The sequence below is a fragment of the Arachis hypogaea genome, chromosome 7 (assembly GCF_003086295.3).
Source record: "Arachis hypogaea cultivar Tifrunner chromosome 7, arahy.Tifrunner.gnm2.J5K5, whole genome shotgun sequence".
Lineage (NCBI taxonomy): Eukaryota > Viridiplantae > Streptophyta > Magnoliopsida > Fabales > Fabaceae > Arachis > Arachis hypogaea.
Window position 1 is genome coordinate 3927372 of NC_092042.1, and position 12835 is coordinate 3940206.

The window sequence follows — 12835 nt, forward strand, 5'->3', positions numbered from 1 at the left end:
TAGCCTACAAATATTTTGCAACGTTATTTTTTAAGTCAATTTTCTCATGATTATTTATTGATAAGTTACTGACAATTGTTTTTACTGGTAAATTATTTAATTTTAAAATATAAAATGATATCAACGATATTTATGAGATATTTATGAGTTTTAGTTTTTAATGAAATGTAAACTCATCTTAGTTTCAACCAAATTGCTTATCTTTTTCTTCTTTCCCCCATAATATTCTCATTATTACCCGTATGTATACGTGAAAATGGAAATTCCTAATATGGACTATGATTATGGAATTGAGAAAGCTTATATAGAATTAAATTTTTTAGCATGATTATACGATTGAATTCGACTCCTATTTAATTATCAACCTCTAATTATCAACCTCTACAAAACGGATTTGGATCCTCTAAAGTTTGAATTTTATTTTAGAGAATAAAGTATGATCTTTTACCCTTAAATAGTTTCTCTTTCATATTTATTCTTAGTCCTACCTATAAAATAAATGGTGAGAGATCTCACTTTACTCTCTAAAGTGAAATTCAAACTTTAGAGGATCCAATTTGATCATAGAATAATGCCTGCCAAATACATCATTGACGCAACATCTGTTGAAGCTGCAGCACTTGATTTCTTTGTTCTGGAGGAAGTAGATTTATCTGCTCTGGTGTGAGACTCATGACTTGTTGAAGTAGTGCCTTCTCCATCTCCGGGGTCAACTACACATACACAAATGAATATCAAAACACTGAAGAACAATCCATACAAAATAAATGTTAATTCGCAAAAATTACCGCAGGAGGCCGAAGTGGCTGATTAGCAGCTCCCATCAAACCAGGCACTACAGATGGTGGTCCTGGAGGCACAGAAAGCGGTGCTGGGTTTTCCGAAGGACCAGGCATCCAAGAAGACCCTCTATCAACGTGCATTGCACTTCCAGCTTGACTGCCAAAATCAGGCCCTAAAGGCATATTCCCAACCTGATATGCAAATATCACTTAGAATACGAAAAACCAACTACTATGTTTAGTTTCAATATACATGATCATTATCATCATATGACTGAATACTGGCCTCAAGTACTTTTTTCAGTGTTTCTTCTGTTCAAATCTCGACAATCAACTTTGGGTTTAAGGATAGTTATGTGCACAAACAAGAGTCACATAAGTGGCAGAAAGAGAAAATAAAAGAAAAACGAGTTAAACTGGATGCTAACTAGAGTAATCAAACCGCTACTTCTGTTAACAATTGCTTTGATGATATCTTAAATTATCTAGTTAAGTAAACTAGAAAATATAACTTTTTTTCTCCACATCCAAGTATTCTGTAATTAATAGGTATCAACTTTCTAATTCAATAATTCATTTATCTCCATGGCAAATTTAACCTTCAAAACAAAAAAGAGCCATGTTTTCTTGTAAAAGCCTACTGTATATATAACCCCAAACTCATCTTAACAGTTCTATACTAGGCATATAGGTTAATGGCAATAACATCTTAGACAAAGAATAGATTTCACTTCAGACATGTAGGATCTAATTAGCCAAATAAAATTTGATTCTAGTCAGGCATGCCAATGAACCAAGAGTTAAATTCATAAGGGTAACAAATCATATAAATAGAAAGCAAAAAATTGAGCAAATAAAAACAAAAAGTCAAAAAACCAATCAAGCCCTAAATATTTTTATAAGAGTTCATGGTGCTCACACATGGTCATACCTGATAATGCGACTGCGACGATTGTTGACTTGGAAGCAGGGGGGTCTGCCCCTGTGGAAATGTGGATCCACCACTTGAAGGTGGTTTTATACCTGGCTGCAAATTTCATCAATAAAACAATATTATTAAAACTCAACAAGACATGGGATCATAAATTGTAAACTGAAATATTCAACTCACAAGAAACATGGATTGCGAAAGATTGTGAGGAGCACCAGCATGTTGAAAACCCACACTGGCACCCATTTGTGGAGGGTACTGGGAATGGTAATTAGGTACTGATGGTGGTCGGTGCTGCGGTGGCAATGGTGGTTGCAGAGGCATATGTGAAAATCCAGGTGTCTGCAATGGTTGTGCAGATGAATGGAGCGAAGGAGTCGGTACGTTTGGAAGTTGTGACGATTGCGGAAGTGGCCCCGAACCCACTTGGGGAGCCAGATGTCCTTTAGGTTGCTGTGGCATTTGGGAAGAGTGTGCGGCCATCGGCTGAGATTGATGACTCATTGCAGGAACAGCAGTTGATGAGACCAGTGGTGGAGGTTGGTTTGGGTGTTTTCGCAGAGGAATTTGGGGTTGCGATACACCTGCTTGATCCTGAGAACCACCTTGCCCAGGCAATAAAGGGGCAGGCTGAACGTTCGGCTGCGGCGACGGCTGAGTGTTTTGCGGTACAATTGGCTGAACCTTTGGAACCTAGAATCAAACATTTTCCACCCTCAATGAACGAATTTCTACGATTGTGAAACTGAAACTGAAATTGAAATCGGAAAGCATACCGCTTGAGGTGGTTGCACCATTCCAAGCATAATTTGTGCCTGGTTAAGTAAAACAAAATTGGAAATTCCAAGTTAAACAACTAATTCAGAAGAACCACAAAGTGAATTGAAGAATTAGCAAGAGTACACTTGGAAAGAGTGGAAACTGTTCAAAATAGGGATAATCCATTCTTGCAACTTGTATGATTAAACTTAGGGTTTCATGTTATAAACCTAAAGCTGCAATTATGAAGTTACAGAAATAAGGAAAAAAGAGTTTCTGATTAACATAGGGTTCTGAAAAAAGAAAAGGAGAACCTGGAAGAGAGCTTTGGTTAACATAGGGTTCTGGATGAGGATCTGCCTGGCTTGTTGCTGGTTCTGTTCAATCAGATTCTTCATCTGAGACATTATATCGTACAGTTGGTTCTTCGACATTCCGGCCAGGTTGGCCGATAAACCCTCGCCGCCGATCCGTTTTTCCGACATTCCTGAAGACGAAGAAGAAGACGTGAAGAGGAGAGGTTTTGCTAATGCAATTTGCGGGTTTCTTTTTTTTTTTTGGTAAAAGCTATTTGTGAGTTTCACTTTCACTGAACAAAGTTTTGGGCCCTTTTTGGGCCGTTTGGGCTTTAGTGACCCAAAAATCATCAACAAGAGGAGAGGTATTGCCGTTTTGGTAATGCTATTTGTGGGTTTCACTTTCACTGAACAGTTTTGGGCTTTTAGCGAAGCCCAAACTCTTTTTTGGGCCTTTTGAGCTTTAGTGAGGTTATTGAAAACCAAAAATGTTCACCAAGAGGAGGTCTTGCTCATCTTTTTTCTCTCAACTATTATTCAGTGCAGTGCAGTGCAGCAGCTCCGTTTGCAAATCTTGAAGCTCTGCATCAGTGAGTGATTCAACCATGCGTGGAGGTGGAGGATCAAATTAGCACTTAGAAGAGCAGCCATACAAAGAAATGATGCCCAATTTTCTCATTTCAAGGTTAGCTTCTTCCTTTAAAACCCTAAATCTCAACAACCCCAAATCCCAATTGAATCTTCTTCAACAGCATAAATCGCATCTCATTTTCTTCAATTCACTCGCAACCAAAGATACCAAACGCCCAAAAGATCACAACTTTACAATCTCCTATCTAATCGCCGAATGCGGATTCTCCCCCGAGACCGCCGCGCTTTTGTCACAAAAGGTTCAATTCAAAACCCCTGAAAAGCCAAACGCGGTCTTAGCCCTCCTCAGACAATATGGATTCTCCGATACGCAGATCGCTAAGTTCATTCAGAAGCGACCGTTGTTCCTCCTCACTGATGCGGAAAAGATCATTAAGCCCAAGCTCATGTTTTTCTCCTCCATTGGGATTCCACGTGTTCTCCTCCCAAAACTTGTGATTGAGAACCAAAACCTGTTAGCGAGGAGCTTGGAGAAGTGCCTCATTCCGCGCTATGAGGTCCTGAAGAGTGTTGTTCGAAGTGAGCAAGAAATTGTTTGTTCATTGAAGCGCGGTGCAATGGCTTTTGTGTTGTGTGATGTGATGAAGAATTTGATTCCCAACACAAAGGTTTTGAGAGATTTGGGTGTGCCTCAGAGTTCAATCTCACTGTTGGTTATGTTTCACCCGAGCGAGGCGTTTATGAATCATGAGAGGTTTGCTAAATGTGTGAAGTTGGCAAAGGAAATGGGGTTTGATCCTAACAAGTGCAATTTCATCAGTGCTGTACATGTGCTCTCGCATATGGATTGCGCGAAGATGGACCGAAAAATGAAGTCTTTGGAGAAATGGGGTTGGTCAAAAGAGGTGTCCCTTTCGTCGTTTAGAAAGTTCCCTACTTTCATGTCATATTCGCCGGAGAGGATCGGGCGAGCGATGAGATTCTTGGTGGAGGATATGGGTTGGTCTTCCGAGGACATTGCGAGGTTCCCCACAACTCTAGGATACAGCTTGGAGAAGAGGGTTATCCCTAGATGCCATGTGATTAAGGTCTTGAAATCGAAACGACTCGTCAAAGATCAGTTATGCTTGGCAACATTCATGTGTATGAAGGAGGAAGAGTTTTTGGAGGACTTTGTGACTAAGTATCTGGGTCAGGTGCCTCTTCTACCTAAGGTATATCAAGGTTTGGTTGATTATAAGGATTTACTTTAGCATTGGAGATTTTTCTTACTTTTGTTGTAGACTTGTAGTTGTGCATTCATTGCAAAGCTGGACATATCGATTTCACTTTTTGTGCATGGATTTGAGACTGAGTTGCAGTTCATTGAGAACTTGAGAAGGGCATTGTTTGCATAAGCCATTGATTTTGTATCATGTTGATCCCTTAATCAAGTAGCCAAAAGTCTAAGACCACTTACAAGTGGTTGTTAGTTTTGTTATTATCTTGGATAATTATTTTGATGGCGCATAAACACAATCAACAAAGATGCTTATTTTCTTATGATCTGTGATTTATGTTAATTATTTTTGTTTGTCAAGGGAAATATTTGGTTGAATATCATTTTGTACGATAATTGTGCTTCGAATTAGAAGCAATAAGTGATAACAAACATAAAACAACAACTAGTTCCTTATTCTAATTCCACCATGTATGTTTGGCTATATGGATCAATTGACGACATAATACCCTGTCATAAACCATGTTAATAGACAAGTCATTTAAAGTGATATATTGAATCACCGTCTATCTATATTGGATTTCTTTTTATACTCTTACCTGTTATTTTGGTGAATATTTTAGCCTTTTTATTTTACCCCCTCTATTTCAATACTTCACATTCTTATATGAGTATATGTTTGATGTATGCTTTTAAGTTCATATGCTATGGAACTTTGATTATCATATACATTAATTTAGAGGTTCTTGTATAGAAAATCATGGTAAAGTCACTATTAATACTGACATTCGAATATTCAATCAACTGTCCTGTGGAGTGTTTTGGTACATTGGCATATGTTGAAACCTGCTGGTAGAGAAGCTTATGTCTATCTAAACCAGCATAGAATTGCTTGGCAACATAGTTTCACGAGTACTGGGAATCAGAAGTAAATTGTTTGTGATTTTCTAGGTCTAGCTAATAAATGTTTCTAGCTGCAATAAATTGATGATCTGGTAGATCCCTCAAACTAGCATGAGCCATCTCTGATTCAGTAGAAACTAGAAACTCACTTTATTTAATTATTTGGAGGTAGTTTTCCCTTTTCATTATCATCAAAATTAAGAGCAGTAGTTCTATGTTCTATGAAGATTGTGGAAGGCTGTTGCTTCTATTATTCTAACTTGAATTTTGCTGTTTCAATGTTTAAAAGCTTTCAATGAAGTTTTCCAATAGTTGGAGGGTCTTTTGAGCCATTGGTTTATATAACATGGAAATGTGTTTATGATAGCACCCAAATTGGATCATGTGATTTGGTAGCAACTTTGCAATGAGGGACATATTTGGCTGTAATTACAATTTACAAGAGAGCTGGATCTAAATTTAATGCTCAGAAAACATTATTGCACATAATTTAATTTTTATTGTTGATGGTATATAAAAGTTTTACACAGATATTTAGTCGTTTGTTAACTTTTTAACACAAGTAACTATATTTTTAAACACACTATTTAAAAAATCATCTAAAATAACCCAACATTTTAACATCACCAAATTTAAAAAAATTTGGTGAATTCAGTTTTACCAAATTAATTATACTTTTTTTAGTAAGTTTTTTATTCTTCAAATTTTATAAGTAAAAGAAGAGAGCTCTAAAATCATGTGGAGCTTGATGGAAAGCAGCTACAAAATTACAGCAAAAGCACACCAAATCACACAATAGAAGAGATACAAAACATGTCTCCAACTAATAGCAACACTAAATTTAGTATGTTATTGGATCAATATTATTGGCATTGATTAAGTTATATTGATTCCACGATATACTAAATTCTTAGGTTTAAAAGAAACAGGAGAAACCCAATTATGTGGTTAAGCAAAAGATTAATCTTTTTTGTATTTTACACTGGTTTTTTGATAATTTTATCCGTTGATTTGAAAAACATTTGAAAATTTTTCTAAAAGTTTTAAGTTAATGAAAATCGACATCGTGATTGATAATGAATATTTCGGTCAATAAAACAAAAAAATAAAATAAAAGAGTAGGGGAAAATGAAATGATTCAAGAGTTATTACTTATTAGTAGTAACGTGGGTATGCCCCATAAATCAAGAATTATCCCTCTCCAAGTCACGTGACATTGATGGTGTGAATGTGATTGCATGAACACAGACAAAATTGTATCACCTTGGAAGCATGAACTCAAATTAGAGCACCACACACTTTCTCCAAACCCCCACAAGATTCCACTTTTTAGCAACACTTATTGGGTTATCATTTTCTTCTTCTAAAGTAATAATTTTCTCTCTAGCCATATCAATGTCCTATACAATAAAACTCTATTTTAATTTTAGCCACGCGTTTTCATTTGGACTACCATTATGAATTATTCAAAGATTACAAGGAACCATTCAGAAACATGTAATTATATAATTCAGACAAAGGAATATATTATTGTTATGGTAAGCTTATTCATACGCTATAATTAAATATTAGAAATTCCATGATGTCCCTAATCATTAGTTCTCAGCAAGTCAGCATCAATAAGTCCAATTCACCATTCTAATGTAAATCTTAGCCCTATCTATGTAATTAAGAAAACATACTTTATAATTAAGTCATAATTTTTATTTTTTAAACTTTTGTACACACTAATAAAGTGAGAGTAAAATAAATAAGTAAATTACATTGAGAAATCAATAACATGAAATGGTGATGCATGAACATCAATTAGTAGTAACTTGCAAACGCAAAAAGCCAATAATTCATTAGCTATTTTGGATTGATTCCATAGGCTTCATTAATTGAACATGCTAAAATTGAATAAGAGAAATAACTTCTAAAGTTCAATCACATGATATGTCATACATATTTGTTAGTGTAACAAACAATATATAATAACACAAATGATCAGTTTGTTCATTCATTTAAATAAATATTAGAAGTTTAAATTTCATTTTATATATACAATAATTTATTAGTTTATTATATAAATTTTAAAATAAAATTTTATTCTACGATAAATTAAATTTTGACTTGTTGGATTAAGAAATAAAGTGAAAAACATAACAAACAATATATAATATGAGAAGAGTGATCAAAATTCATATTATATATGCAATAACTCATAAACTAATCTTTAATACATAGTAAATTAATTTTTTTATCTCTAAGCTTAATTCAACACTGCATAAATATCTGTATTTCAATTTAATTAATTAATCTAAAATTTTTGACGATTACTAACACATAAATTCAATAAATTTAATTTAATGCACTATTATCGTAAAATTATTTTATACATATATTCAATTATATAATATTACATTAATAAAAATAATTATTTTTTATATTAATTATGTAAATAATTATCTAAAAAAATAATTATAATGATAAAATTCTATAAAATGTTTTAAAAATTAAACTCAAATTCAATATCAACAACCTAGGTCCACCAATCCACAATACAGGCATAGATAACTCTATGAAGCTTCTGGAACAAAGGATAATAAATAAATCCAAACCTAACACAATCAATGAAACTAAGTAGTAGAAGTAGTACTACAAAGTAACAAGTGCTAGTGACTTGTAATGATTTTCAGATGATAATAATTGAAGTCATTGTTGAAAATGATTGAACAACATTGTGCTAGTAGCCTACTACTATTATTAGGGTTTCCTCTTTTCTTAAAAAAGAAAATAGGAAAATAATAAACCAAAAGAAAATTGAAGAATATTGTAGAATTTAGGGATAAAAAAGAAGAAAAAAGAAGAGAGAAAAAAAGAAAGAAAAAAAAGAAAACAAGAGGCGGGTGGCAACAACCTATAATCTTTCTTCCTCATCCTTTAACCTTATACCTTACTTTAACCTCCGATTCCCAAATTCCCGATTTTATCGTATTAGGGTTTTTTGAATTCAAAATTTTTCCCTTTTTTTCTTCGATCATCACTGCATCCATCTTCAAATTTCATGCTCTCAGATACACACGCGGTTGCAATTGCTCCCTTTTAACGTTTGGGTGAGTCAACCAATCTACGCATCGGATACACTTTGATTCGGTGAATGTGACGTTTTTTTTTGTTCGTTGTTACTCTCAGTGCTCGCAAAGCTGAAAACTTTTTCTTAATGGGTTTCTGAAAATACTTCAATTGTGGATGGTGGTTTGATGTGGATATTTTATTAATTTTTTTTATTGTTTATTTGAATTGCATTTTGGTTAGCTTCAATTTCTAAAAATGAAAAATTTATTTTTCATTTGGTATTAGTTAACTTTGATTGTTACTGATGACAGTAGATATTTATAGTCGTAACTGTTAAGGATTGATATTAATTCCAGAAGCCGTTAGTTACCAATTTTTCAGGTTTGAAACAGTATTAGTGAATAATTCATTGCTTGGTGATGTTAAAAACTTGATTTGCCTTCATTTTTCTGGTTGGATTTGATTGGAGGATCTGTGATATTGGAGTTGGTTATGTTTCATTTTGATAGGAAGCTACATGTGGGAAATTGGAATTGAATGTTTGGATTTTGGGTGAAACTTTGGTATATGTACACAAGGTTGAAGCATTTGGTGTTTTGGTCTTGATTGATTTTTAAGGTTTCGGCTAAACTAAGTAAGAAAAAGTGCAACGGCAATACGTAAGAAAAAAGTGCTACGGCAATGCATTTTGTGTGCCAAAGAATTTTTGGTGTCTTTGATTGGTGCAGGGTTTCCCATGGGAAGTTCTTACCCTTGACTTGGGATAAGTTAGCTTGTAATGAGAGAGTTTGGAACACTTTTTTGTATTGCTATTGTTAGTTTGGTTGTGACCTATTGTGTCCTTTTCTTTGACCAGGATGCCTTTTCCTTCATATTACTTACATTTCTTCTTTACTTCTCTGGATATTCTTTCTTGATCCAGAGGAAAGGTGTAATTAATTAATTAGTTTTTCCTCTTTGACACACAATAGGCATATACTTAAGTTTCTAATCCCCTTTCCCGTAATTCATGTAATTTATGTGATCCTTAAATTGTGTTTTCATTCTTATTATTCATTTGTATAATAGGTGAAATTGAAGAAAGTTTGGAAATCACATAATCTTCAAGGGACTTCTCATATAAGGCTTTGCAATGTTGAATTCACATGAAATTATGAAATTCAAATCTTACCAGAATCAGGCAAATTTATTCGTGAAGGAATATCTGTTAGCAGATCCTCTGATTCCTTATACATCCATTATTGGTGGCATTTTTGCTTGCAAGATGGTATGCCACAACAGTCTATTGTATTATGCTATAATTCTATTTCTTATGTATGCACTTAGTACTGTCATTATTCTATCGATTTGTATTTATATTATATATAAATGTTTCCTGTTTTCAGGTTTATGATCTTACTCAGCTTTTTAGCACTGTTTACTTTAAGACCTATTCCAGCCTCACTAAAATCCAGCGTATCGAGTGGAATAACCGGTAACTGGAAGTTTTCGCTAGTAGAGAATCTCTTCTTTTGTATTCGATGATCTAATATGTTTCTGAATATTTTCCTATTTTCTGTGCAGTTCTATGTCAACTATTCATGCCATTTTTATAACATCTATGTCATTGTACCTGGTGTTTTGCTCAACTCTATATTCTGACAATTGGTCATCTGAAATTATTACACATAGAAGCTCACCAGTGTCTACATTTGCTCTAGGGGTAGGAATGATCTAGATCTTTCTCAATTTGCCTTGTCCTTTTCATATTCAGTTATCCTGTTTGCCATTTATCTCTGCATGTCAGATTTGTGATAAATAATAATGACCTATAATTAATCGTAAATGCCTAAATGGTTGAAGGCTTCTTTTTGTTGCTAGGTTTTCTATTATTACATGAAATGCCTTCATTTTCAATATATAGATCCCATGTGAATATTAAGTTACCTTCATTTGAAAAAAGAAAACACGTTTGTAACCCGTATTATAAGCTGGTAACATTTTCTCTCTTTTTTTTTTCTGGTCTAGAAGTCCATATTTCTCACATAGTGAAGTTCCCCTGACAGGTCTCTGTTGGTTACTTCATCGCTGACCTTGCGATGATATTTTGGTATTTTCCTTCTCTTGGTGGATACGAGTATGTAAGGATCATTCCTTTTGACTAAACTAGCATGTCTCTTTAGCTGAACTCTGTCATTCAAGTTTAAGATATTTCACTTGATAGGAACCCGGCTGGAGATGATTATGGCCAGAGTTTGCTTTCCTTCCCCTTTCTCCCTCTTTAGGTTGTTGATCGGGTATTTAATGTGACTTCATATTACCATTGATTCAGGTGATTCATCATCTGTTATCTTTAGTAGCAGTCGCCTATTCAATGTTGAGTGGAGAGGGGCAGCTTTACACATACATGGTCCTGATCTCCGAGACAACAACTCCAGGGATAAATTTGAGATGGTATTCATGTGCTTATATCTGAAATCTAATACATCACGTAATGTTGTTCTTTATTGACGTGCATATTTTTTGTGTATAGGTATCTAGATGTAGCGGGAATGAAAAAGTCAAAGGCTTATCTTGTCAACGGGGTTGTAATATTCGTTGCATGGCTGGTAGGTTCATCGCATTCTATGTTGTAATATTCGTCTTATGTATTTGCATTTCCATTCTTGTCCTCTGTTCGTGTCCTCTATCATGCTAACAGGAATGGTTTTTCCGCAGGTTGCCAGAATAATTTTGTTTGTGTACATGTTTTACCACGTCTACCTGCACTATGATCAGGTAATAGATACTAACACACTTGATATAACACTTGTGTTGTAATTGAATTTGCGATGTTGTTGCAAGTAGATGTAGATCTTAACACTGAATATTTTTTTTCCTTATTAATATAGCTGCATCTTGTACTGTGTGAAAACTGACATAGAACTTGGATCAATTTGTTGACCAAAAGATCAGTTTTTCTATAATGAAATATAAGTAATATGTTTGTATTGTGTCAAATGGATATCAATTTTGGGATGTTCAAATCTTGTGATTAAATTTACTAAAATGATATGTGCGCATAAAAATATAAGCCACCAAATGAGGCTTTGGTGGTTGTTACGTGCCACAAAAAATCAGCCACCAAATCAGTCACTATGTATTTGTGTATAAATACGTGTGTTGTTTAACTCATTTCCAATGTATATTTTGTATTCCAACATGTATTCTATATGGGTGGCTGATTTGGTAGCTATTTTTTCTGTACACATAGCATGGTGGTTAAATTTAATATCACTGTTGTGTGGGAAATCAAAACAATATTTCATATATTTTGTGATGAGATATGATTGTTGAATTATTGAACAGGTAGAGCATATGAGCACCTTTGGGGAAATGCTAGTTATTGTAGTGCCATTGGTACTATCAGCAATGAACTTGATTTGGTTCTCAAAGATTATCAAAGGCCTAAGGAAGACCTTGGCCAAGAGGCAGTAACATAATATATTTTGATGGATCTGCATAGTTCAAAAATTTTGAGGAAAATGAATTATAGGTTACACTGTTAATATCCCTGCCAACCATCCATTCATCTCTCTCTTCTGAGGTAAACTTAAAATGTCATGCTGTTCACTGTAAGATGTAACAGAGCAGAAAGGATTTATTTAACTTCTGTGGTTCCCATGTGAATCTGAACTCATACATTTGTCTTTGTATAAATGTGTTATTGCTATATATATATATATATGTCCTTGTTAATTAGTTAAATTTATTTCATGTTTTGTTAAATGTAATTAATTTCGTTCCATCAATTTGGCATTCGGAAATGATATAGTAGTTATGCAAGTTAATACATGTACTGGAAAATGAAGACTATGTATAAAAAGTTGGGACAAGCATTTTTCCCTCCTAAGTTCAAGAAAAAAACACGCGCATCACTCCTTTAAAATCGAGCATCCAACGCACGCGTTCATTATGCTGCACTCTTCCTCTTCTTCCTCAATCAAAACGCAAGACGTCAAGATTCAAGCGACATTCAAAACAAACTATGATTCTGAAAACACGTTACTCCTCGCGAAGAGTAGAAGAAATCAAGAAGAAAAGATACAAATTTCTATCAAAAATCACCAGAAAAAACGAAGAAACATTATTCAAGGTACTGTTTTATTGTTCTTCTAAGTTTTTTTCTAGATTGTCTCTGTCATGTGCCTCATCCTTAACTAGCAAAACATTAAAAGATTTCAAGAAGAAATATATTGTCTTCCCCATGTTTTGGGTGTATCTCTGTAATCCTTTAGGTGTATTTCTGTAATCGTTTCTGTAATCGTTTGGGTGTATT

At 34.1% G+C, this 12835-nt stretch overlaps 3 protein-coding genes across 4 annotated transcripts; 2 read left to right on the forward strand and 1 right to left on the reverse strand.

Annotated features, from left to right (window-relative positions):
* Nucleotides 1-282: 282 nt before the first annotated feature.
* On the reverse strand, nucleotides 283-3048 carry LOC112702068 (cleavage stimulating factor 64). The gene is made up of 6 exons (XM_025752946.3): nucleotides 2787-3048; nucleotides 2490-2528; nucleotides 1894-2406; nucleotides 1714-1809; nucleotides 789-974; nucleotides 283-713 (listed from the first exon to the last, which is right to left on the reverse strand). Exons 1-6 carry the CDS (start codon nucleotides 2955-2957, stop codon nucleotides 588-590), a joined length of 1131 nt encoding a protein of 376 aa, XP_025608731.1. The 5' UTR covers nucleotides 2958-3048; the 3' UTR covers nucleotides 283-587.
* Nucleotides 3049-3258: 210 nt separating this feature from the next.
* LOC112702069 (transcription termination factor MTERF15, mitochondrial) lies at nucleotides 3259-4901 on the forward strand. The gene has a single exon (XM_025752948.3). It carries the CDS (start codon nucleotides 3428-3430, stop codon nucleotides 4610-4612), a length of 1185 nt encoding a protein of 394 aa, XP_025608733.1. The 5' UTR covers nucleotides 3259-3427; the 3' UTR covers nucleotides 4613-4901.
* Nucleotides 4902-8158: 3257 nt separating this feature from the next.
* LOC112702070 (uncharacterized) lies at nucleotides 8159-12264 on the forward strand. 2 transcript variants are annotated; one of them, XM_025752949.3, is made up of 9 exons: nucleotides 8159-8576; nucleotides 9607-9805; nucleotides 9924-10012; nucleotides 10102-10240; nucleotides 10584-10658; nucleotides 10850-10971; nucleotides 11051-11126; nucleotides 11236-11295; nucleotides 11866-12264. In XM_025752949.3, the coding sequence occupies exons 2-9, from the start codon at nucleotides 9671-9673 to the stop codon at nucleotides 11992-11994; spliced, it is 825 nt and encodes a 274-aa protein (XP_025608734.1). In that variant the 5' UTR covers nucleotides 8159-8576; nucleotides 9607-9670; the 3' UTR covers nucleotides 11995-12264. The 2 variants fall into 2 exon arrangements, with proteins under 2 accessions (XP_025608734.1, XP_072056014.1); XM_072199913.1 differs by lacking the exon at nucleotides 8159-8576 and adding an exon at nucleotides 9152-9172.
* Nucleotides 12265-12835: the final 571 nt, after the last annotated feature.

Coding starts and splice junctions, on each gene's coding strand:
- LOC112702068 (XM_025752946.3), bottom strand. CDS start 2,957: ATGTCGGAAAAACGGATCGGCGGCGAGGGTTTATCGGCCAACCTGGCC. Junction 2,407..2,489: donor TGGTGCAACCACCTCAAGCG/GTATGCTTTCCG, acceptor GTTTGATTCTAG/GTTCCAAAGGTTCAGCCAAT. Junction 1,810..1,893: donor TTTCGCAATCCATGTTTCTT/GTGAGTTGAATA, acceptor TGAAATTTGCAG/CCAGGTATAAAACCACCTTC.
- LOC112702069 (XM_025752948.3), top strand. CDS start 3,428: ATGATGCCCAATTTTCTCATTTCAAGGTTAGCTTCTTCCTTTAAAACC.
- LOC112702070 (XM_025752949.3), top strand. CDS start 9,671: ATGTTGAATTCACATGAAATTATGAAATTCAAATCTTACCAGAATCAG. Junction 10,659..10,849: donor CTCTTGGTGGATACGAGTAT/GTAAGGATCATT, acceptor CCATTGATTCAG/GTGATTCATCATCTGTTATC. Junction 10,972..11,050: donor CCAGGGATAAATTTGAGATG/GTATTCATGTGC, acceptor TTTTGTGTATAG/GTATCTAGATGTAGCGGGAA.